The sequence below is a fragment of the Stegodyphus dumicola genome, chromosome 2 (genome assembly GCF_044657685.1).
Source record: "Stegodyphus dumicola isolate Sdum_Otavi_A_Nest chromosome 2, ASM4465768v1".
Lineage (NCBI taxonomy): Eukaryota > Metazoa > Arthropoda > Arachnida > Araneae > Eresidae > Stegodyphus > Stegodyphus dumicola.
In genome coordinates, this window is record NC_140769.1 from 253991702 (window position 1) to 254018235 (window position 26534).

Here is a 26534-nt window from a genome sequence, read left to right on the forward strand (position 1 = left end):
CTGAAATATTATATAGTACAGCATTCAAAACAGAAAATGAATCTTTTATCCAACTTCCGTTTCCTAAATTTTCAGGTTTTTTTTTTTTTTTTTTTTTTTTTAAATTTCCAATGGTGGGCACTAACCATTATGGGCATTGGCCACCGCTATTATGGCACACTTTTTTAAGAAAGTAAAGATTGATAACACTAGAAGTCTTCATAAAAGATGTGATGTTTTTTTGCTAACAAAACATCATCTTCTTATTTCTGTTTTAACAATGGACTACTGAGCACTCAACAATACCTTCCACCAAGTAAAAACTTGGTTCGCTCAATAGCAACAGTTGATCACTTGAATGGGCTATGTATGCTGAGTATGTACTAGAGACTTGCTCAGAAAGAAAAACCAAATACAGTGAAAGTTTGTGAAATGCTAAATTCATAGGTGAATGTATAAAAAAAATGGAATTCATATCAGAAAAGTCCAATGAATTGAAGAAACTTGTGGTATAAAATTATAAAAACAATTTTATTTGTTCCCAACTTGCATATATTAAAACCTTATTTAAAATTATATAAGCTTTTGGAGAAAAAATGCATTTTGGACATAAAAGCCAAAATACATAAGCCTTGAAAACATCTGAATATGAAATCATGCCAAACATGAACGTTGACAGAGCTGTCACCAAACTTGTCACAATTATTCTGGGAGAAATTTGAAGGAATAGATGAGTTTTTGTTTAGTTTGATAATAAACATACACAAATTAAGATATAGCATTAAAAACTCATTACTTATTATAATTTTTCACTCTGCATTTCCACTGTTTTTCCTTTTTCAAATAAAGTCACATATTGTGCCTTTTATATATATATGCCAGGATCCTGTAACTCTGAAAATATTCTAAAGCATTCTGTTCCATAAAAAGCAGATCCCAAATATTAATAGTTTTTCCAAATGCACAGAAAAACCAGAACTTATATCCTTGTTTACAAAAATTAAACTGGCTTATTGAGAATTTGGTTATACATAAAACCAAGGCAAGTTCTTTTTACTGTATTCCGATGTCATGCTTAACCACTATTAGAACTAATTCACTGTTTGCTGACAATGTATGCCTACTGATATTAAATCTTTATTTAATTAGCTTTTGGAAAGGAAAATTTTTTTTTAATTCTAAAATATTCTGCTTGGAATTCTACTCAAAGAACTCGCCTTGGTTTTACTTTTCATTATGTTGCAATGTCATGCTTACCAATTATTGGCAATAAATCGCACTGTTTGCTGACAACATATGCATACTGATAGCATAATAAGCTCTATAATTATAAATCTCCATTTACTTTACTTTTCAGGTGATTTTTTTTTTTTTTTTTTTTAATTCTAAAAATATTCTGGTTAGTAGAATGCCAGACAGTTGGCCTTTTTGCTGTAGTTATGAAACTCTAGAAAGATTTAGTGCAGAAAGAAGAAAAATTATAAGAGTATAAGTGAAAAACTAAGTTTAGTAACAGAAATATTTTTTGTCTTTTTATTTTTGTTTTCCAAACTTCAACAATCTGTTTACTCATATATTCTAGTCCACTGTTTATTTATTATGACAATAAACACGAGAGTTCTCTGTCTATAGGGAAGGCACTTGCCAAAGCCGTCTGCATCACTGCCAACATGCCATTGGAAGATTTTCGGTCTTCTAGTCTATTTGCAATAACCTTATTAGGAATGAATACAAATTTATTAGCACTGTTGGGTAGTTTCATTAATTTTGAACAACTTTCTATATGAAACAGAGGACTACTAATAAAATTCATAATATCCCATTAAATAATAATTATCTTAAATCTGGAACACTGTTACAAATCAAAATCACCTTATATAAAAACAAATTTAACTTTATTTACACACATTATTCTGAATACATGTTTTAACATTCTGTTGGCTGATGAAAATGCTCCATATAAAAATCTTAATATTGCTATTAGAATACAACAAAAATACAAATGGAACAAAAACAAGAATTTTTATTTGCTGCAACAACTATGTCAGAATTGAATGCTTTCATTGATTGTAAAATTTTGTATTTTTTTTATTTTGTAGCATTTTCAGTCTACGTTGATTTTTTACTTCTGCTCTTTTCCAAAATTCTTCCAAACATTCATTATCATCATCATCCTCAGAAAGGCTACTACAAGAATCATCAGTTTTATCTGCCTTAGAATTCTCATTATTTAAAGTTAATATGGATGGAATTTTAAAAGTTTTCCTTTCAGTTTCAGTATTATCGTGTTGTTTTCTTGAACCATACTCCATCAACTTTATTCCACTTTCCTAGAAATAATTTTTTTTACTATTTATAAACAGTATACTATAATATTTACATATAAAAATTACATCTTTAATTATTAATTTAAGTAAGATGTATTTTTTTTTTTAAATTACACATTCTTCCTTCATCTCTCACATACAGAAATAGCTAAGATGATGGACATTCCTCCAACAGATACTTATGGTAGAAATTTTAACCTGGTAACATACCTCTCATATTTTTTAATACCATCTTTATCTTGAAATTCTATCAATTCTATTCTATACAATCATATTCAAAATATACTTTATTACACAATGAATTTTTAATTATTTATGCTAATGTATAGATAACTGAAAAATAAATTTTTTAAAAAATGCACCAAGAATGAGTTATCCGAATGGGACAAAAATTGGCAGATATGATGTATATGTATTAAAAATGAAATACTAAGAATGTCATAGAAACAGAATGTCTTATTCATGAAATAAGCTACAAGAGGCAAAAAAATAATAATGAGTTAGCCTACCTCTGGCCCTGATTCAAGTTGTTATCCAGCTAGGCATTATCTCGTAGAATTGGCAGATATCCTACAATGAGGTTACTTGCCATGCATGTTCCAAATGGTGAGTTAGATTGACTCAAATCAGGGATAGCTGAAGATGCCCGCTCATCACATCCCAAATATGCTCTACTGGGAGAGATCTGGCAATCATGTCAGCCATGCAAATATTGGAAAAGCACAAAATAGTAGAAAGGCATGCAGTGTGTTCTCAGGCATTCTCTTGTTGAAATGTAAGCCCAGCAGTATGTGAAAAGAAGGATAACACTGGTATCTTGGTTACATGTCAGATCACTGATAAAGATGCCTAAGTGGCTGCAAATGCCAACTGGATGATCATTCTGTTGTTGCTTTTGGTTGACCGCTACCTTCTTGATGCTTCACACAGCCATGGTTCATTCATTTCCGCCAACATCGCCGAATAGTAGCTTCACCCAAATGTCTAACAATCCTGCAATTTGACCACCTGCTTCCTTTAGTCCAACTGCTTGTCCTCACTCAAATGCTGACATCTGTTTATGAACCTACCTGCAAAATACTGGTACAGTCCATGTGGGTTGACGAAAACATATTCACATGAAAGTGAACCATTAGAATAACCCTCTGTGTTTTATACACCATCTCCATGTTTTGTTGCAGTGCGCTGGAGCTGCAGTTAGTCAGTCAAAGGCCACCAAAAGTTAATCCTTCACATATTCTATCATGAGGTATGGATTAACGTAATGTCATACCCTTTAGATAACTTGTTCTTGGTGCATCTCTTTTTATGTTATTAGACATATGACATTGTACATATAAACATACATATATCGAGACACAGAAGTCATTCTTTCACACAATATGGCTAACACTATAAAAAGATGATAATGTTAAATTCAAACTCAGTTAGTTTAAAGACTTGTTTATGCATTTCAGTAACCCTGTGAACACTTGCAACATCATTTCCATCTTCCTCTTTCTACTTTATCTACAAGTTTTCCATTCAATCACTGTATTAAGAATGCCTTGCCCCTATACTCGTAAAATTAAATTTAGCATTCTCCAATTATCATTTGGAGTTTTCTTTACTATCATTTTAAACTTTCTTCAAAAACTAATTTCAACAAGGTTCACTGCTGCTATTGATTTTTTAGCAAAAATCTTCCAATTTTGGTTACCGAAGACTAGTTCCCTCCTTTTTTTAAAAGCCATGAATTAGTTTAAAGCTTTTACCCCGTGACGATAATTTCACTACTTATCGCTTTCACGGATTTTCCTGTAAATAGTGTAAATTTGTATATAGTGTATATATGTTATATTCTATCATTTGTATCTTTTATCTATGTATTTTGTATCTGTATTGTATGTTATATCTTACGATATCTGATTTAGATAATAAAACTTTTCTTAGACTTATTCTGATATCTTAACCACCCACTAATCATGATATAACACTACCAGACAACCACTTGTCTTTAGCCTCTCCATGCACACGTCTTTCTTGGTTTTCTTTCTTCTTGTGATGCTGGTCACTCCCCTTTTCCCATTTCGGGCGCTTTCTCACTGCCCATTCAGACTGTTTAACGTCTTGTGCCCTATTGGGATACTTAGTCATAGAGCTGGCAACGGCGCGTGCTCTACAGCGACAGCCCAGCATAAGAGTATCAAAAAAACAAACAAAAAAAAAAAAAAAAAAAGCTTTTACTTCATTCACGGCCTAACAATGATCAGAAAGATGCAGCAGATGAAACTCTAACCTGACCTTATGAAAGTTTCAGCAGATATAAACATTAACTTCAACTGCTGTGCAGCATCAAAATAGAAACATTTTGTCTTTCACACAGCATCAAACAAACATGGTAAGAGAGAGGTTTATTTTATAACATCAATGCTGATTGTTCTTTAGCAGTGTAACATTCCATAGCACTCAACTGCTTGATTCCCATATTTAAGAAAGTTCAATCAGTCATCATACAGTTGAGTAGTATCTATCCTTTATTTTGACATTTTCGCATTGTGAGTAAAATTTTTTTAATTGTGTGTACTTAAAACATTTTTGCCGAGGTGCTAGTAAACTTATACCCCTTGCATAAAAAACCCAATTTTTTTTGGCCAAATATGTGGGGAAATTATATTTAAGGTCTGAAAAGTATTACATTACATCTGAAACAAGAAATGCTTATTTTCTGCACTATGGATGCAAAACTGGAGACCAGGACCGACTTCGAACTTCTATGTTTGATGTATTACTTGTTCCTCTATCCTTCATGCATAAGCATATTGGATAAGTTGGTATATGAAGTTCATATGATGTGGCAAGAACCTACTGATTATATAAAAGACTGCTATTTCTGTTTAATCCTACAATTTTAAAGGGACACACCAAAAGAAAAATGGAGTGCTTTCAGATCTACTCCCAGCCAAATGCCCAAATTCATATACTCATGATGTAACAATACCAGAGCCACCACAATGTTTCAACTTGAATGTCCAATGAAAATGATACACAGTAACCCTCGGCATATCAAAATCTTGACTCTTCCTCACTGTTAGCAACTCGTGAATCACAAGAAATAACACTGGCTGAATTAAATAACCTAATCAAGGACTTCACATAAAACATTGTTGCATTTGTGAGGTCAACAATCAAGTTAACCTCATAGCCACAATAATGGCATTACTTGACAGAAAGTAACAGCTTCTCACTATAGACTATTTTTTCAAACAAAAGAGGGCCTGACTGTATTCCATGACATCAAAAGTCTTTTTGCATTGAATAAATATATCACATAAGATAAAAGACTGAAGACTATTTTTTGACTCTCCCAGTTTCCCTCTGAAAGCAGTTTTGCAGCATAATGATGATGTTCTTTCTTCAATACCTATCAGTCAATATTAAGAACAATGAAAGCCATTCTTTGGTACTTGGATACGATTTGGATAGCAAATTTGCCACAACTTAAGGTTATTTCAATTTTGCTGGGCTTATAAAAGAGTTACACAGAGTAATGTTGTAGGCAGCATTTTTTAGATGTATTAGTTGTCATATTTTGTACTTATGTAACATATTTTAATTTTGTATATGGAAATATACTTGGTTTTTCCAATATCTGATATATTTTAGTTTCAGAATAATTCAAATTCGCTATGTGTTTAAAATGTTAATTTTCTCACTGTATATATTATTTTGTTTACACTGACATCCAAAAGTTGAGCACACAATGCAAATTACCAACTTTCAGAAGTGTAGCTAAATTTGAGTGCCTGACAATACACTTGCAAACAAAATTAAGAAATGGAACACTTTTTCCCAAATATCTCAAGAAATATTTGATAGAAATAAATGAAATTAGGTATGGATTTAGCTTATTGCAGGATAATAATGTGTACAAAACAACAATGAAAATGCTGTTTGTTCATTAACATGAATCTAATTTTGTTCAAATTTGAGGTTGAAAGTTGGCAATGAAAATGTGGCTAGTATGGTGTGTGATAGCCTCTGACAGACAGAAAGCACAATGAATAGCCATGATGTTAACAAGAGATTCCAGGAATGCCTGTGGGAATCACACCCACTCCTCCACCAGATCAGTTTTTAAATCCTGAATGGTTCTGGGTGGGGATTTACGTATTGCAATAGTCCTCCCATGAGCATCCCAAACATGTTCAATAGAATTAAGGTCAGGAGATTCGGCTGGCCAAGCCATTCAGTAAATAATCTTGCTTTCCAGGTAATCATGAACTAGGTGGGCCCTATGTGGTCATGCACTGTCATCCATAAAAATGAACTTAGGGCCAACAGCACCCCTGAAAAGTCACACATAGGGTTCTAGTATCTCCTGCCTGTATCTCTTGGCATCCATGGAACCAGTGTCAAACACATGGAGCAGTGTGTGGGTATCTTGCATGATCCCTACCTAGATAATACTCCTCCACCATAATAATGGTCCCTTTCCATGATGTTGCTAAGAGGGTATTGGGTCTCAGGTTCCATCTATGCCAAGAATCAGGTTGTAGGCTGATCTGAACTCACCCATGAAGAGAACATTAGCCCACTGAAGATGTACCCAGTGTTGGTGTTGTAGGTACTGCACACACACACACACACACACACACACAAAAAAAAAAAAAAAAAAAAAAAAAAAAAAGTGACAGTACTATATATATCCCAATTGGCGAAATTCATATTGCGGTTTTTATGTCTTGAAAGCACAGCTTAGGATATGTATTAGATTTACATGTAACATTGTTCTAATATAAGTATTTTGACACAAAATCGGACTTTATCTGAAATGACATGCCAATCTTTTTCCATATTTCAATTCTACGACTCAAATTACGCCAAACTGCCAAGTTTTGTAAAAATTGCACAAGTAGTTTTTAAAAAATTAGTTTTCAAAATTTTAGCTCCTCAATGAATGAATTTGATATAAATTTATTAATATATCTTTTTTTTATTAAACTTATTTGATTCCTTTTTCCAGAATTCAAAATTTAGGCTTTATATAACTTGCACATTTTTTATAATTTATTAAGTTTTATAAATTTTTCAAAAACATTTTTGTATCATAACCTATAAAATTTTTAACATCATCTTAAAGTAGGTGTATTTCTAGTCACACCTGCAAAAAAGTAGTTTTTTTTATTCAAAATTTTCTAAGATATACATTTAATTGAATTTACATATTGACACATTTTGAAATTTGGCATCTTTTTTTTTTTTTTTCTTTGAGTGATAATAACACCAAATGTGGTTTACACACTTTGTTAAAATTATTTGAAAGCAATGAAGGATTACTTGTGTACAATGAAAAAAAAAAAAAAGGAATGGAAAAGAGGTTGCTATAAATTAAGAATTTCGCCAAGTGCATTATTCTTGGTGCAAACTGCAAAACTGCTTCAAGATAAATTTTTAAATTTTTTTAAAATTTCGCACCAAATTTTACAAAATTTAATATTATGCATAATTTGAGTCGTAAAATCGAAATATGGAAAAAAAAATGTCATTTCAGAAAAAGTCTGATTTTGTGTCAAAATACCTATATTAGAACAATGTTATATACAACACTGGTTTCCAAAAATTAAGCATGTTTCAGTAAAAAATCAGGAGAAATGGAAAAATAAAATTTTGATTAACAGCAAATTACACATGAAAGTAGCAAATGAGTTTTGGGCCTGATATATATCCTATGTCGCGTTTTTGAGACATGAAAACACAATTTGAATTTTTGTCAATCGGCCTACTAGAACGGAAGATCCAGAACTGCCCCCCTTTTTTTGTGCAGTGTACCACTGTAAATGCTCTATTTTGTGGGAGCGAGTGGGATGAAAATAGAGGGCTTTCTGGCATACAGTCCTGTTTCATGAAGCCTTCTGACAACTGTCTTCCTTAAAACTCGTATTCCTGCAGCAGTAGCAAGGTCATAGGACAGCTGTCTGGCTGTAGGCTTGCTATTGGCTAAAGTAGCAAATATAGGTCGTCATTGGTCGGCAATCTAGTCCTGGTCTTCTGGACACTGTTTTTAAACTGATTCCACAAATTAGAAATGACATTTGGTGTTACATCCAGTTCTCTTGCCACCTAAGCTTGGCACTGCCCTTTCTCAAGCCTACACACAATTCTCTATCTTATACCTATTGTCTAAGCGATGATGTGTACTCATTTCACTTAACAAACAGCAAAAAACAACATGATCATTAAAGAAAGGTAATAAAAATCACTACTGTGTTACAGAGCAGAATGAGCTGAGCAGCTGAATACAGGCTTTTATACCTCCTGCTGGCATAATGATACCCACAGGAGCACATAAACTTATTTCACTGATACCAGCATCACAGTGACACTATATGGCAATCAACTGTCGAAGTTTCGTCTGGTATTTTAGGAGAAATGTGGGAGAATGTTTTCCTACAGATGCAGATGGAAGCATGCAAATACTGTTATTTCACTACCAATCATGATGATTATCCAAACATATGCTAATTATGCAATCATTGAAGATGCCAGAAGAGTTTAAGGAGATTCAATTATATGTTGATATACAGTAAATGCAATGTGTTCAAGATGAAATCTTGATTCTCAATAAGTTGTTAATTTTGGTTTGATGTGTTCTGATTGGTTAATTTTTAGATAAATTATTATTGCTAAAGCATTTATGTAAGAGACTGCTTTATTATGGAAATTTCCTTTTAAATAATAATTGAAATCTTTGTTTACAACTTCCTTATAATCTCATAGAAATCACACATAATTTTAGATCAACTTCTGTCTAAAAACTTGTACAAATTGATTCTTCATCTGAACTTTTTTTAGGCAGATGAATGAGTTCGATTCATGAGACTTTCATTTCATAAGTTTCCTTAGGCATAATACAAAACCCAATTTCTTTCAGACAATCAAATATTTTATAAATGATGATAAAAGAAAGATATTTAATTGAGTCAATTTACTTATATATAATAAATCAAGAAATAGATAATTCAGTTTTGTGTAGTCCATTCATTAACATTTCAATAAGGTTTTTGTGAAATATCTGATAATAATAAGAATATTACCTCCATTGTAAGATCTTCAACAATATCAGATTGTTGTTTAACCTGAAAAGTTTTATTTACTTTAAATACATTTATTCATAATAAAGTTCATTACACACAAAATAATCAAAATGAAAATAGAAAAAACCCTCTAAAATTCAATAACAATAGACTATCAAATATAATTAAACTCCTAATATTTAATAAACAGGAATTTATACATATGTTAAAAAAATAACATCTATATTTATACATTTTTAAAAATTCTAAATAATTATTATTGTGAAAATGTTAGAAAATAACTATTCTAATTTTCAAATGGCATACACTTTTTTCATTTGAAAGTAAACTACTTAAAGAAATTGAAAAACATTATTTAACAGTAACAAGTATTATATTTACAGATTTACTAAATTTATTCTCTAAATATTTCACAGTGAAACTAGCGCATATAAAACCTTTCTCATAGATTTCTGGGAGAAATTATACTAAGAAAAAGAAAACAGAGAACAATTAATAACTGCATGCAAATAAGACTACTATAAATGCTACTATATACACATATTTATCATACTAAATAAAAATCATAAGAGAATTATTAAATTATAATTCTATGATATAATAGCAGAAAGTTATCTTTCATATGAATAGAATAATGAAGCACAACTTTATTTCTACAAATACCTGTTTTAGATCTAAAGATGAATAAAATATGGATTAATTTATGAACAATGAAGATGCAGTCAGTCAGGAATTCCTTCTATCAAGTCACTACTAAATGTACAATTAAGTTTGACACACTTAATTTGTTTATTCTGAAAAACCAATATATTTTTATAGTGTTGTTTTTAAACATTATAAAAAGCTATTTTTTGCACCACTTTAATTGAGAATTTTGTCTGAAAGGAAATTAACCATGGCACAAGACTGTAATTACATCATTCTCAGAAACAGTAGCTAGTAACATTCACATGAGGAAAAACTGTGTAATTGAGACTTAATGTGGGCCTCTGGCTTTTAAATATACCGTAAAAATGCCTGAAGGGAACACCAAACCTTAAATTTAAAAACTGCGCAGAATTTTACTCTGCAGAAAACTTCCGGAAAAAAAAAAAACACAAATTTTTAAAAAATATATTACATATAAAAAAAATTAATCAACTTTCTGTTGAAGAAAAAAAATCATGCAAAATTTTTCAATATCTTACAAACAGTGAAATAAGCAAAAAATAATATGAAAGAAACTCGAAAAACATAAAATTCTGCACAGAACTTTACTCCGCAGAACAACTTTATTAAAAAAAATCAATAAAAATGTATTATATATATAAAAAAATGACAATGAAATATGCCAATCTCTTAAAAACAGTGACATAAGAAATACGATGAAAAATTGTTGCCAAACCCATATTTCTAAAAGAATGAAACTATTCAAAATGATGCGATTTCATCAAAAATCTATCAACAACAATAAGAAAGGAAAATTGTTGTCAAAATCACATTTTTAAAGATGTGAGATGTGTACTCAGAAGCTTCATTTAATAAAAAATTTAAAAATACAAAATATTGTCATTTTTCCAAAATTCTTTTTGTAAAAGCAGTCGCAAGGATAAAAGTTTAACGTGTCCAAAAATCAAAGAAAAATAAACTGTACATTCTTAAAAATAAACTTTTTTAGAAAAAATCCCGTTCCAAAGGTGTTAAGGTCCCTTTGTTAAATAAATTTGTATTTAATTGATTTATTGAAAAACGAAATTTATTTTATGTTCATAAAATAGCTAAGTACCTACATTTCATGACGATGTGAAAATGGAGTGTGTAGAGTAAAATCTCGCTTTCCTATAGCCCATTATGTCTCAAAATGACGCGATTTTATTACAAAACATAAAATAATAAAAATTCGAATTTCGAAAAAAATCGCTTCAAGGTGCACCGGCTCTCGTCTAGATGCACCTATGTACCAAATGTCGTAGCCGTGGGTCTATTAACTTACATGCAGCATGAACGAAAGACACAGACAGACTCTTTTATTATATGTAGAGATTACACAGCAACTTATGTAAATACTCAAAATTCCAAAAACTGTTTCAATGCATGCAATGAGAAGAGATTATATATTTGAAATAGTTGATGAAAAAAGTCTTTAAGAAAGACATATATTACTATTGCTTTACAGTAAACGAAGTTAAGAGAAACAGCAAATCTAGAAATTTCAATGGAAAATATGATTTGAGACTTAATGGCAGATCAGGTTTTTCAAGAAGCAAGTTTTTCTAAGTATCACAGGAAACATATATAAAATAATTATAATAATAATAACATTCACTTTTCCCACTAAGTTGCAGAACAGTGACTAGCGAGTTTACAACAGCAGACACTAATACTAATAACTTTAATAAACAAAAGATACTGCCTACTAAAAGAAAGTTCTCTGATCCACATTCTATGCACAGATGAAGAATATTTGATTTCATTTTTAAAATCTGGTTTTATGATTGTGATAAATGTTACAAATTATCATATATTTAAAATTTAGAAAACACTTTAAAATACGTTAAAAAAGTTAGCACACTGTACAGGAAAAGTAAAATCATATTACCCCCCCCCACCAAAAACAATTACTCAGGTTTTAGAAATGACTATTTAAAGAACTGCAATGTAATAATTTCTTTAAAATAAGGAGAAATCATTATTCAAGTGAAAGTAACATAAAGCTGGTATTATAACTAGTAGTTATATACAGTTAGCATACATATGCAAATTAAACTGAGTTGTAATTATTTATATAATTATATAATTACTAAAAATGCAATTTTGAAAGTGAATTGCTTGTGTTCTAAATATGAATATAAAGGAAATTAAAATAGCCAAGTTATGGGAATGACTTTGCTGCTTGCAAAATTAGAAAATTTCTGGCAAATGACCACAATTTTTTCTAATCAAATGCAATGAACAGCTTTGGAATGGATATAAGCATTCTTTTCCATAAGTATCAGTTTTCAAATTTTCCAACTGCAGCATTTTACTTTGGTCCACAGAAAATTTTTTAACACCAGTAGCTATCTTAACTTTCACTCCAATCATCCCATCTCTCACAAAGTTTTCATTGTTAAGACCAATGTTCAGAATAACTTCATACTGCAATTATGCTTCATTTTCTAGCTCTAAAACTGCCAGTCCCAAATATGCCTAGATTCAAAAACATTTATTTTTCACAATTCTGAACCTAATTATGAATCACCATACTATTCTTCATACTTCATATCCAAAGTATATCACATTCCTATCATAAAGAGTCTAGTAATCACCACTTGCTGCAAATCCTTCTTTTTTCTTTATAAGCTTTTAAAAAAATTTAATCTGGAGTTCCAACAGAAAAAGTCCAAATGCAATTTTCTGTAAACTGTTTAAAGCATGACAAGCAATATCCTGATCACAGAGGAAAAAAACAGAAAGAAATTTAAAAAAAAAAAAAAAAAAGAGTTTAAATGATACAAAAGAAAGGTGAAAATCTCCTAGTCTAATTAATACACCTACCTCAAATTACAGGTCTTCTCTGAATTGGAATAGACTTTATATAGACACAAAGAAAAAAGTCTTTCAGGAAAGGTGGTTTTAACATTTTGCTCAATAAAATGTCTTAAATTGTGAACATTACCTATAGTGCAACTCAAGATAGTTTCAGCCCACCAGCGGCCGAGCGATAAAGTCGCTGAACACTGGTAGTTCGGTCCGAGGTTCGAATCCCGCGAACGGGCTGGCTGCATGGGCGTTTTCGTGGTTTTCCCCATGTGTAACGTGTATACGAGCCAGTTTCCCTTAGAAAGTCCTCCACGAAAGGCATCCCTCCCCTTAGGCAGATAGCCCTCGTGTGCTTTGCCATATTTAAATACATACATACATACATACATACAAGATAGTTTCATATAGTAGTATACCAATGTAAAGTGGCTGCTTTACCTTACATTTCTAAAATGCATCACAAATATTTAAAAAGTATGTATGCTACTCCCACAGGTTTACGGTCTCTCTATACAGTTAGTTCACAAGTTTCCTTCTATTATTCTTCCAGATTTACACTGCATCAACATAAAATTTACTGAAATGAGTTTTTCTAATATGATTTGTTTTTCTGTTGTCTGCCTGTTTGCCTTTTTCAAAATTATATTTTAAGCAGGTTTTACCTGCTTGCTTAATTTTTCTTGTTTTGCCCAAGTCCTCCAAATTTCACGAATTTCCCCTAGTTTTTTGAGAAAAAAACAAAGTTCTATCCTCTTACTATGCTCCTCTTCTTGACAAAGGGCAGCATAATTTATATGAAAGTTAAAGACTTTTCATATCTTTAATCATGTCATGCACATTTAAGCATTTTATTTCTTGTCAGCTGCTTTTGCTCTTGAGCTAAAGACATATTTTGTAAATTATTACTATATATTTTAGATCTTACAAGGTAGTTAAATGACTAAAATGTTCAAACATAAGAAAAGCAGACACTCACTCTGTCACATAATAATAGCAGCAAGTGCATGTTTAAATGGGAATTATTGGCGAATGCAGCTGTAATTTATATTGTAGCACAAATCTGTGAGGCCTTCAAACAAAATCACAATTTCATGAAACCTATCACTTGTTTTGAAGCATTTTTCAATTTTTAGGTTAACCTAATTATATGAATTATAATTATTATGAATTACGATTATTTTTCTAATTCCATCTGCTGATCGAAATTGATTATTTTATTTCAATAGAACAGCAACCTATTGTAAAAATAAAATTTAAAAAAAGGGGGGGGAGTTTTCAAGAAAATCAAGTTGTGATTGTCCAATTCTTGATGCATCACAAGAAAAGTTGCAGAAGGTGCAATTACATTAACTGCAAAACAATTTAAGTACAACAGAATGACCATATCAAGAATTTCAAAATATGATTCCAAAAATAATTGTTAAGATGAATCTTATACTAAAGTTGATTCTTTAAAAAAAAAAAAAACTATGGATGTATATGGGAAGATTATCATCAGAAAATATTAGATATATTCCTCTTAGCAGAAGACTCACCACTGAAGCAGGAAGCATAGCCTTTGATAACTTATATTATTGAACAATATTGGATAACATGTTTCTCTCACTTCAATAAGGTATCCTGAAAGCAATGAACAACAATGACTCCAATAAATTTATGCTCAGCTTTGCAGCCAAGGGATCCATCCTACCTACCAGTTAAAATGCAGTAACAAAATTATTAAAAAATCGGTTATCTATCTGGACACTCAAAATAAATATTAGGGTTTTAATTTATTATTTGCTGCCCAACGGGAATAGTGGTTAGTGACTCTGACTGCCATACCGAAGGGCCCAGGTTCTAATTATGAAGAAGGCATATATGTTTGTAAATGTACAGTGTGTGGCATGGGGGCACTCTTAAATATGTGGCGAGCCAAAAATCCTCTCAAGAAGTTTGTGGTAGAGGAAGAGGAGTGGAAGAACCTTGGACATGTTTTCCCGAGGAGCTCTCCTTCAAACTTGGGGGCAAAACTGAGCAAAGTCATACTGTCACCTGTATGGTGCCCAAGGTTCTTGCCAATGACAAGCAATCTTGACCCCTTGCCACAATGAATTTCGTAGGCTTATTCTGATATCAGACAATCTAATGCAATCTTTTCTTTTATAGCAATTCCGACTGCTACAACGTAAAGACGAAGGAAAGGTCACAGAAATCTTGTGATCCTTGCTTAACCAATATTTATGTGTTCTCTAATCAAAATTCCTCAGCATCAAACACAAGGGAGGTTTTTGTGGATTTCTGTCCCATGCCAATCACACAACTGTCAATTATTCATCTGTAAACAGAACAAATCATTTTTTAGTACATGAATTCCTTGTATTCGAACTTTACATCATTCTTCATTATTTGATAAATCAATAGAAAGATGCATTAGTGCCTCATGGAAACACTCATCATGTTTCACAATCACATTGCAGCAACCATGCAACGAACTTTTAAATTAAATGTTAACTGTTTTTTTTTTTTTTTTCATGTATAGCAGCGCTGCAACTAAACTCTGTACTTTTCTCTCAAGTGAAGTGAACTGTTTTGTTGTAGTTAGTTCTTCCTCGTGCTTGTGCTGTTATCGCTAGCGTGCAGATACGCTGCGTGATATGTTTTGTAGAATGTTCTTTTTGTTTCTTCGCTACATAAATTGTGAATAAATGTGATTGATTTAATAAGTAATTTATTTGTGAATATTCAGAACGCAACCTGCCGTAATTGGTGACCTATGGACGAAAAATAAGTTACGTTAATTGGTCACATGCTTCGCTAAGCCTTGCTGTGGTAAGCCTATCCCACTGTGGTGACTTCGCTTTCTGGATAATTACGATTATTTTGTTTCTGCTTTCCGGAACTATTTCCACATACTAGCGATGCCTCCACCCGATCAACAGAGCCAAGTAGCGAAAGTTGCACTTCACATTCCACATTTCTGGAAAGCTAACGTGCAGTTGTGGATCGCACAATGTGACAATGCCTTCATTTACAGCGGAATTACGAGTGATGAAATGAAATTTTCTGCTCTTATAGCGAATATAGATGCGGAAACTCTGTCGCACGTCTCGGATATCGTACTAAACCCTCCGGACTTGGACAAATATAAAAAACTGTCTGAGAGGCTCATCAGTGAATTTGAAGATTCTGAACGCCAGAAAATTAAAAAACTCCTCACTGAACTTCAGTTGGGAGATGAACAGCCTAGTCATTTCCTACGGAAAATGAAAGAGCTTTCTGGGAAACAGCTTAATGATGACTTTTTGCAAAATTTATGGATGCAACGGATGCCAGCCCATATCCAAACAGTTCTGTCTGCTTCTTCTGAAACACTTGATCAGCTAGCAATTATAGCTGATAAAGTCACTGAGGTTGTTCAACCTAGTGCAATCTGTGCTACTTCTGGAGCTGGAAAGTCCTTGGATCAAAATGCCATCACAACTGAAAGCCTAGCCAGGCAGATTGAAGAACTTACACGCCAAGTTTCTGAACTTTCCCATGGTCGGAGGAAAACTAGGTTCCGGAGTCGCTCAAACTCTCGCTCCAGAAAAGGTAATACTTCCAGTAATGTGTGTTTCTATCATAACCGTTTTGGTGATAAGGCACGCAAATGTGCTAAGCCTTGTGCGTACCAGCAGCAAAAAAGCAGTTCCCGTCATAGCTGGGATGACGGAAGTATCCAAAAAGCCCAGTCGATTATTTCTTCACGACAGGAAGACTGGCCAAAAATTTTTGATTGATTCTGGTAGTGAGATCTCAGTATTACCTCCTTCTCCTAAAGATAAGAGAAACTGTTCTGAAACATTTGGCCTTTTTGCTGCCAACAATTCTAAAATTCCTGCATATGGATTTGTGCACTGACAAGTTGACTTGGGTCTCCGGAAGCCCTTCTCATGGACATTTGTGATTGCTGATGTAACTTCTCCCATCATCGGTGCAGATTTTTTTAAACATTTTAATCTTCTTGTTGATTTGAAACAGCAGTGTCTTATACATCCTGAAACTTCACTGTTTACTTATGGCAATGTTGCTCACAAAAGCCAACATTCTATTGTCACTGTTTCTGTTACTTCAGATTATGACTCCTTGCTTTCTGAGTTTCCGGATATAACAAATCCTACTCTAATTAAGCAGACTGTTCCTCATAACACAATGCACCATATCTTGACTTGTGGACCACCTGTGACTTCAAAACCAAGACGACTCCATCCGAAGCTGCACGAAGCAGTGAAATCTCAGTTCGAATTCCTCCTGGATCAAGGGATAATCAGTGCTTCCAAGAGTCCATGGAGTTCACCATTGCATGTCGTCCCTAAGCAGGATTCTACAGTTCGTCTGGTTGGAGATTACCGCAAGCTGAATTCTGTGACTGAATTTGATAGTTATCCTATTCCGTACCTTCAAGACTTTGCTCATTCACTCTATGGTAAATCCATTTTCTCAAAAGTACACATCTTTAAAGCATTTCACCAAATTCCTATTGCAGACGCTGACATTCCTAAAACACCAGTGACAACCCCATGGGGTCTCTACGAGTATACTCATCTGTGTTTTGGCTTAGTGAGTGCACCCCAAACCTTCATGCGCTTTATGCACGAGGTCCTAAGGTGTCTCCCGTTTTGTTATGTTTATCTTGATGATATACTATGTTTTTCAAATGATGCAGTGGAGCATAAGAAGCACTTGCGTGCTATATTTCAAAGACTGAGTACTTATGGTCTCAAGTTAAATGTTTAAAAATGTGTGTTTGGTGTCACTGAGCTGGAGTTTCTTGGTCACCATATAAGCCCAGAAGGGGTTAAACCCTTGCAAAATAAAGTCCAAGCAGTCCTAGATTTTAAGTTGCCTGAAACTATTGGTAATTTGCATAAGTTTCTAGGCCTAATGAATTTCTATCGTAGGGTTTTGCCTCATGCAGCAGATAACCAGGCTTTGTTAAGTGACATTTTAAAGGGGTCTTCTGGTAAGAAGAATTCGAAGAAACCAATTATTTGGACTTCGCTTGTAACTGAGGCTTTTGAAAAATGCAAACAAGCACTAGCTAATGCCACGTTACTTGCCCATCCTTCTCCAACTGCCCCACTTGCTTTGCTTGTAGATGCATCCGATCATGCTATTGGTGGTGCATTGCATCAGGTTGTGGATTCCAAATTGCAGCCCTTAGGTTTTTTCTCGAAGAAGCTCAGTACAGCAGAAACTCGGTACAGTGCTTATGACCGGGAGCTCCTTGCTGCTTATGCATCCATTCACCATTTCAGACATATGTTGGAGGCTAGAGAGTTTGTCCTCTATACTGATCATAAGCCTCTGATATATGCTTTCCGTTAAAAGAATGACAAGTGCTCTCCACGCCAGGTGAGGCATTTAGATTTCATCTCGCAATTCACAACCAACATACAGCACATTCCAGGGCCTGAGAATATTCCTGCAGATGTTATGTCCTGTATAGCTGCCTTAACTCTTCCTGCAGCAGTTGATTATTCTGAAATAGCTAAAGCACAAACATTGGATGATGAGTTGAAGTCCTTACTATCATCAGACACATCCCTGCAGTTAAAAAAAAATTACTCTCCCGGAATCAAACATTGATCTATTCTGTGATGTATCGACTGGCAGAGTTCGTCCCTATGTCCCAACACAGTTTCGCCAGGATGTTTTTGCCTCATTACACAACATGGCTCACCCTGGTGTACGCAGAACACAACACATTGTGCGGTCACGATTTGTTTGGCCTAAAATGTTATCGGATATAGCTGAATGGACCAAGTGTTGCATCCCATGTCAAAAGGCTAAAATTCATCGCCATACAAAAGCACCTTTGGCAAGTTTTAAGGAGCCTTCTCAAAGATTTGACCATGTTCACTTGGACCTTATAAGCCCTCTTCCTCCCTCAAATGGTTATTTTTACTGCTTGACTTTAATTGATCGTTTCTCTCGATGGCCAGAAGCTCAACCACTCAAGGATATCTCTACTGAAACTGTTGCAGAAGCATTTTTCACATGCTGGGTCTCCAGGTATGGAGTGCCCTCTACTGTGACAACTGACCAGGGATGCCAGTTTGAAGCTTCACTTTTTTGCTCTCTCACTCATCACCTGGGAATTCAGAGATCCAGGACGACTAGTTACCACCCCCAGTCGAATGGGTTAACAGAAGAATTGCATCGACCTCTTAAGACTGCTATCAAGTGCCATGCCACTGAGCGGTGTTATGTCACTAACTCTCTGTAAGTTAAGATAGCTTTCCTAAAGATCTTCTAAGGAGATCTTTAACAATTCTTACAATTCTTTTACCAGCCTCCTCCCATGCTGCCCTGGGAAGAACTTCCAAAAAATATGACGGAGCCTAATTTAATTAATTTATTTTCCTCCCAATTTTTTTCTTTTAGATAACTTGTAAGCATCTCTAAAATATGTACTGTTGTTACGATACACAATTCTAGGTCGTCCTCATCTTCTATAAAGAGTTTAAATGAAAGCAGGAATCCTTCTGTCAGCAGAGATAAGACTGCCTCCGGATGTACAACTCTGTATCTAAACAAAACAATCCATACTTTAACACCATGCTTTACATATAAAGATTCTACTAAGTATATTCCTACAGTCTCAAACACAGATACATTTTCAACTGGAATGCAATGTAGTCAGATCTGCCATTATAATAATTGAGATTTTTGCATAGGTTACTAAGTTACATTTGAGTTCCAGTACGACATTCTCCCGATGAAAATGCTTGTGAATGCTTGTGAAAATGCTTGTGTCTTCTTGTGAATACGGAATTCTCAGGCACTATGACTTGCAATATAAACTCTGATTTATCAATTCTTTCCATTTTAAAAATTTTTACACAAATAATTCCTTCTTCATCTTTGAATGTACGTGTGTGAAATTTCTCTTTCAGGATGAAAACATTTCTTTTCCACTTCTCATATTATCTTAACCTGAGCATCCTTAATTTCTTGTAATAACCTTTTTTCTGTTCTTATAATGTGATCTGATATTAACCAATCTTGATACAGCCAACTGTAAAAATGCTTTTTCTATATCAGCTGAAGATCCAACGGGATAACTTCAAAAACTATCTGTAACATCAACAATGAGCACTATCAAATTAGGCCCTTTACTTACAAGATTCTTTAAGGAACATTTTCTCTAGCCAGATACATCAAAAACAGATCTAATTCTGGTTGCTGTGACAGGCCAATTAAATAAAAAATTACTCTTTTCAGTACCATCTGCAACCCTTTCAATAACACCCAATTTCTCCTACTCGTGAAATACATGCTTATATTCATCCAAAATTAATTTATCTATTGTGCACTGGCATATTCTCTGGTGATGCTTTCGAAGTTATTCTTCATTAGAAGGCAATTCCCTTATTTCCAATGTAAAAGGCAAGCACAGTTCGTATCTACCGCTTGGTATGACTTTTAGACTATTTTTTAAAATTCTCTAATACCCCAGCATATGACATTTTTCTTTTTAATTACAACACAGTCTAAAATCCCAGCACTTTCTAATGTTTTTAATTTACTAACTGATAAGTTATTCACTTGGAAAGCTATAACATTATAAATCACGCCACCAGTCTTCTCAATTTGAGGAGTAATACATTTTCCTATTGAAATATTTTCTAAGCAAGTATTTAACAAATACAAGCCACTGTTTTAATTTCACAGACTGCTCTGTAAAAATAGTGCCAATAATATTGGTTCTTAGCAATATATTAATTTCTGTCTCTGGCAGTTTCAGATCTGATAAACAAAATTCCTTTTCTTTCAATTCATTCAAAACACTTATCAGTGACATCGGGTACTGTGTTGCCAATTTTTCAATCCAAAAATGTTTTTATTTGAAAAGATTCCTCATTTAAGGAGCAAACTGACAAGTTATAAATACCAAGTTCTGCTTGTTCCATTTCCTTCCTCCAAACAAGCTATGCATTATCTTTAGTTTTCACTCTATCCTGAATTTGTTAATAAAAAATGTTGACATCTAGTATCAAGGATACACGTCAAAGCTACTTCTCTATTATTTGATCTAGCCTTACCATTTAAAGTCATTAACTATACAGTTTCATTTTTACAGTTATTAGTTAAGGCGCTATACTTTCACACACTTTTCTTCTCTTTTAACCCCTTCTGGTTTATTTTTTCGATTATCATGTTTACAGAGAGCACATATAAGAATATTATGATTTTGAAGTTATAATATGAACAAATATTTTTTATTTTACAAAATTTTGCCAAATGACAAATACAGAAGCATATGAAATACACCTTTTTTCTCATCAAAATTTTCCTTTTAGCATTTAAATTCCTACTTCTAGCAGTAAAAAATCTTTAGTAGGATGTATTTTTCACAAAAAAGACAGATGAAATTTTGCTTACTTGAACTGTTATGCTTACAAAAGTTGCTGTAGTAGGAGGTTCAACGAGCAGTTTATAAATACAAACTCTTCTTGCGAAACTAAATTAGCACAAAACGTGAACATGCAAGTTCAATCACTTCTTCACCTTTAATATTCTTCTATTTCACTTGTTTTATTTTATACTTCTTTCGCAAGTAATCAGAATTTCTTTGAGCAAACATGATTCTATTAGATGGGTTAAAAATTCGCAATATTTTTCCTGGGTTCTTCTCACACTCTCTAGTACTTGTATTTTTCCTTCTAATCAACATACATTGTCTATGGTTCTGCCTTCAAGCATCTAGAAACAGCTTCTTCACGACCATACTCAACAGATCTTGTACAGAAATTTGAAGAAGTAAATCCTCTTGTCCAAAACGTTCCCAGAATTGACTGATTGCTTTTTGATAATTCATGGCCATAGCTGGAAAGCTTTCCACAATTCTGGCTCCTTTTGAATTTGAGATTACTGCTTGAAGCAAACACTAGAATTTATCCTCTTCAGGAATACTCTTCTCTTCATGGATCCTGGAAAATGAACTCCAGAAGGTCAAATATTCTTTCACTTCATTTCTAAATTTCTTCAGTTCAATCTTCGGTAACTTGAACTTCCTTTTTTCAGAAATTTCTCCAGATGATCAAATAGTTGATATGTTTTCCTTGCTTGATAATTCAATTCTGAAATATTATTCCGAAAGTTTATCACAATAAATTTCAGCACATTCATAATCTTTTTCAAATTCTATTTCATTATCTTTGTTGTTGTGACTAATCTTGCTTGTCAGATATCAGAACAAGGCCATGAAATTCATTGTAGCAAGAAGGCGAGTTAGTGCCTGTCATTTGCAAGAGCCGTTGAGCACCATATAGGTAACAGTATGACTTTGCTCAGTTCTGCCCTCAATTTTGAAGGACAGCACCCCAGGGAAACAGATCTGAGGGTCTTGTGCTATCACCAACCTCTTGAGAGGACTTAAGACTTGCCACATATTTAAAGTGCCATTGTGCCACACAGATGCTATACATTTACAAACATCCACACCTTCGGCAGGATTTGAACCCGGGAGCTTTGGTATGTCAGTCAGCATCGCTAACTGCTACCCCAATTGGGCAGCTTCATTAAATTTAACTTTTAAAATAGCTGTAGACAGCTCATTTTGGCATTCTTCTAAACACGTAAATTAATCTTTTAGCTGAGAATCCAAAAAACAAACTGCTTTCACATTAAGAACTTCTTTAAGTAACCTATCTTCTATTTTGTTCACACTGTAAACATTCAGTGTTTTTTGCTGGATATTCAAATGTGTCACATCCATTATCTCTTATTAATTACTATCACTAGTTACCGAGATCACCCCACTTATTAATGTCAAGATAATTTATGATTCATGTCTCACTATAAAGCTCTGAAAAAGTATCACAATAAATAATATCTACCCCATGCACCTAGGTAATTCCTAAAATGGAGAAATAGTGTGACACATAACAAAACACAGTTTAATTACATGGAAACTTACATTCAATACACACACATTTGGCAAACTACATGTAATTCTAATTGCAAAGAAGCTACATAGCTCTCTGTATTCATAAGAATTCAAATGTATCAGTTCATGACATGACGTCAGTCCTTGACTCAAGCTGATGAGTGATGCAATTTGCAACAGTATTTGTATCATCACCACCACAGGACTTAACAGCAGTTAATGCAGCAGACACGAGACATAATTGATTCTATTAATCACATATGTTAGGATAGAGTTTTAAGAACTGGAGTATGATGCAGTTATCTGACATGTAACAAATGTGAGTATCAAATTTATGTGAATGTTTACAGATACTTGGAGAGTTAACTTTTAATTTACACCTACCTATATGTGTATCATATAAATATACAATTCAGTTTGAGAATTGATGGAAAATTTTCTAAATTGTCTTTAAATTCAAAGGTTTTTAAAAATATTCTTATTTACAGTTTATATACTCTCAAATTACTTACCACATATGACTTAGGACTGGAAGTACTGTTCTTTTGAATTACTGAAATTCGATCACTTTTCTCAGTCTGGCTTACTGACAGTTTGCTAAAAGGTTTATGTAATTGTAATTTTTTCTCATCAGGACTCTCAACAGAATCAACACTTGTTTTCTGCATTTCTGAAGTAACCTTTTTTTCACTTTGCTGAAAAGGAACTGTTGAAACAGGATTCAATTTAATCAGGTCACCACCACCCACAAATGATTCTTCTTGACAAGCTAACTAAAATAGATAAATCAAATCTGGTATTAAGATTTAAATCATAGTGAACAAAAATATAAAATACTATTCACAATACACAACAGAATAGATACAAAACTAATTAACTGCCATATAGACAAAATAATTAAATTAGAACTCTAACTCAGATGCTGAATCCATTTTACATACTATATCAAAGCAATGTCCTATTCTTTCTTCTATTTTGATTTAAAAAAAGAGAACTATATTCTCTTCTTAGAACAACTTTCAGTATCCTTAAGATGAAAATTTTTTAATCTGCTTTTTAATTTGTCTTTTACTCATCAGAGAACATTTAAAGCCAATCCACATCTGTCATCTTTTTTATTCAGTTCTTGTAAATTTTGAAATAACCTTAAATCTGTAATATTCACAATTCAATTATTACTAACAAATTCTAAACTGAAAAAGCTCCATGTACTTTGAATGACAAAACAGTACTGATAAAAAAATGATTTTTAACTTTACCAAGAACCGAGCTTATGCAGAATTTGAATTGTTATGATATTGATGGTTTTATAGTTATGGAAGCAAATTTAACACCCGAGAAACTGAAGTATTTCTTCTTCAAGGTTTATTCTTTATATATTTTACCAAACTCTAGGCAAGTTGCTAGTGGAATTCTTACAGGAATCAAAAACATAACTTCAGACTTCAGAGTTATAAAAGACATGAACCATCCAAGAGATAAAAGTGAAATAATAGTGAAGGTATAAATTTGGATATATGGAAATATAACATCCACTTTAAAATTACTGCTATATATAATACTCTTAATAACAAACCCTATTTCACCTACCTCAATACTTCAACAAAAACTACTTTTATCTGGAACTTCAGTGCCCATTCATCTACCTACATAGAGATACCCAGACACTAAGAGATACCAGACACACTTTTGAATTAATTTATAATTCTTGTGATCTGTGCAATTTTATATACTATATTGTAAAGAAATTTAACCTAAATTTACTGCTTGCTATCATGCCTCTCACCCCATACCAAAAGAAAGACATTGGATGTTGGCAACTACTTGTGGATGCCGTGAATGAGGCATCCACAAGTAATTGCCAATATTAAATTTCCACCCATATATAAAAGCATATATGTTTCAAAAACTTATTGGAATTTCAGAAAAGCCCACTGGAGGAATTTTGAGAAACTAATGGATGTCGTGTTTGATTCCAGCAAAATCGATTTCGGTGCAAAAGTTGAAGCCATTTCCAGATCTATAATAAGGAGGATATTTTTTTTTTTTTTTTTTTTTTTTTTTTTTTTTGTGCTAAGAAATGTATTACAAGAGGAAAGGTTAAAGGCTTAAAGGTGCTTCTGGTCTGATAATGGTGAAAGATAAAGAAAATAGGCTAAGAAGGTAAGCGGAATTAACAAAATGCCCATCTGAGTTTCATGCTCAGTGAAAACAAGTTGCTTCGTTTAAGAGGATTGTTCTCTCACAGAAATGAACTACATTTAATAACTTTATTTTTTAGATTTACTTCCAAAAGGATTGGAAAAGAACACATAAATTTCTTGAAAAAAAAATTCCAGATTGTTTCAAAAACCCTTCTTAATGAATGGAAAGTTTCTTACTTTAAGTAAAATAACAGTGAATCCATTTATGCAACACTTTTCTAACAGACAACACAAATCTGATTCCTGTAGAAAGCTGACAAAATTATGTTACAGCAAGTATTAAATTCATTCAAAATCGTTCTTCACAATCGTGTTAAATAAACCGATATCATATCAAGAAGCAAGTCGAAAAATAAGAAATGTATCTTTTCACTTAACAACACGTGCACAACATTACAACGGCATCCATAGCTCGCACACAGAGGAGGAACTTGGTGTTGCCAACATGGTAAATATAAATGTACCAAACTAATACGCTTCCTTACATTTATATTTACTAATTACAAATAAACATAGATATAAGCAACCTTTTCATTTTTACCATTTACAATTAAGCATAGATATAAACAATAACATTCAACACTAACACAAATTATTTAAAAAAAAGGTTTCTTTCATTAACTTAAATGTTAAAATCAAAGTTAAACACAATTTAGTTTACATAAGGACATTACCAAAATCTATTTCGTTTCAAGCAAAAATGTTTAAATAAACATCACTTAAATAAATAGTATACAAAATTTATTTCAATTTCAAACCTTCTCTGAATTTCATAAATTTAATCTTTCCTAAAGACTTAGTAAAGATATCTGCAATATTTGATTCTGAATCAATCTTTACAATTTCAATTACTCCATTTTGAACATTTTCATGAATATAATGATATTGAACTTCTATGTGTTTTGAATTTTTAGTGAAATTCCCATAGTTAGCAATGGCCAAAGTTCCTGAATTATTTTCATAAATTTTAATGGGGCGAGTTATATCAGCAAAAACATCATTTACAACATTTTTTAAGAAATTAATTTCTGTCACAGCCTCAGATATATTCGGCAAAAGTGGAAGATTTTGTCACACAATTTTGCTTTTTGGATTTCCAGTAAATTGGATTACCAAATAATTCAATAACAAACCGAGTAGTTGACTTTCTGTCAACAATATCACCTGCCCAATCAGCATCAACATAACAATTCATAATATCAGTTTTAAGATTTTTACTATAGGTTAATTTTAGATGTTTTGTTGTACAAATACTTTAAGACACTCAAAGCATATTTGAAATGTGTCTCATCATAACAATTTTGAAATCTACTTAAATAATTTACACTGAAAGATATGTCTGGTCTATTACCATGACTAATATACAAGAGTGCTCCTATTAGATTTCTATATTTGACATTTTGATTTAAATTACATTGGCTTAGTTTAAGATTAATCTCCATTGGTGTATCATAAAGCTTTGAATTTTCAATACCATACAGTTTAGCTAAAGATTCAATATAATTTTCCTGACTCAGTGTTAAGATATTAC

The 26534-nt window shown here is 32.8% G+C and overlaps 1 protein-coding gene across 1 annotated transcript in view; it reads right to left on the reverse strand.

Annotated features, from left to right (window-relative positions):
* Window positions 1-1852: 1852 nt before the first annotated feature.
* Window positions 1853-26534, reverse strand: part of LOC118183454 (uncharacterized) — a 43565-nt gene continuing 18883 nt past the window's right edge. The window contains exons 4-6 of the mRNA XM_035352998.2: window positions 23312-23572; window positions 9383-9424; window positions 1853-2309 (exon numbers count right to left, since the gene is read on the reverse strand). Of these exons, the coding sequence (XP_035208889.1) occupies window positions 2040-2309; window positions 9383-9424; window positions 23312-23572 (573 nt within the window). The 3' untranslated portion in view covers window positions 1853-2039. The remainder of the gene's footprint in view (window positions 2310-9382; window positions 9425-23311; window positions 23573-26534) is intronic.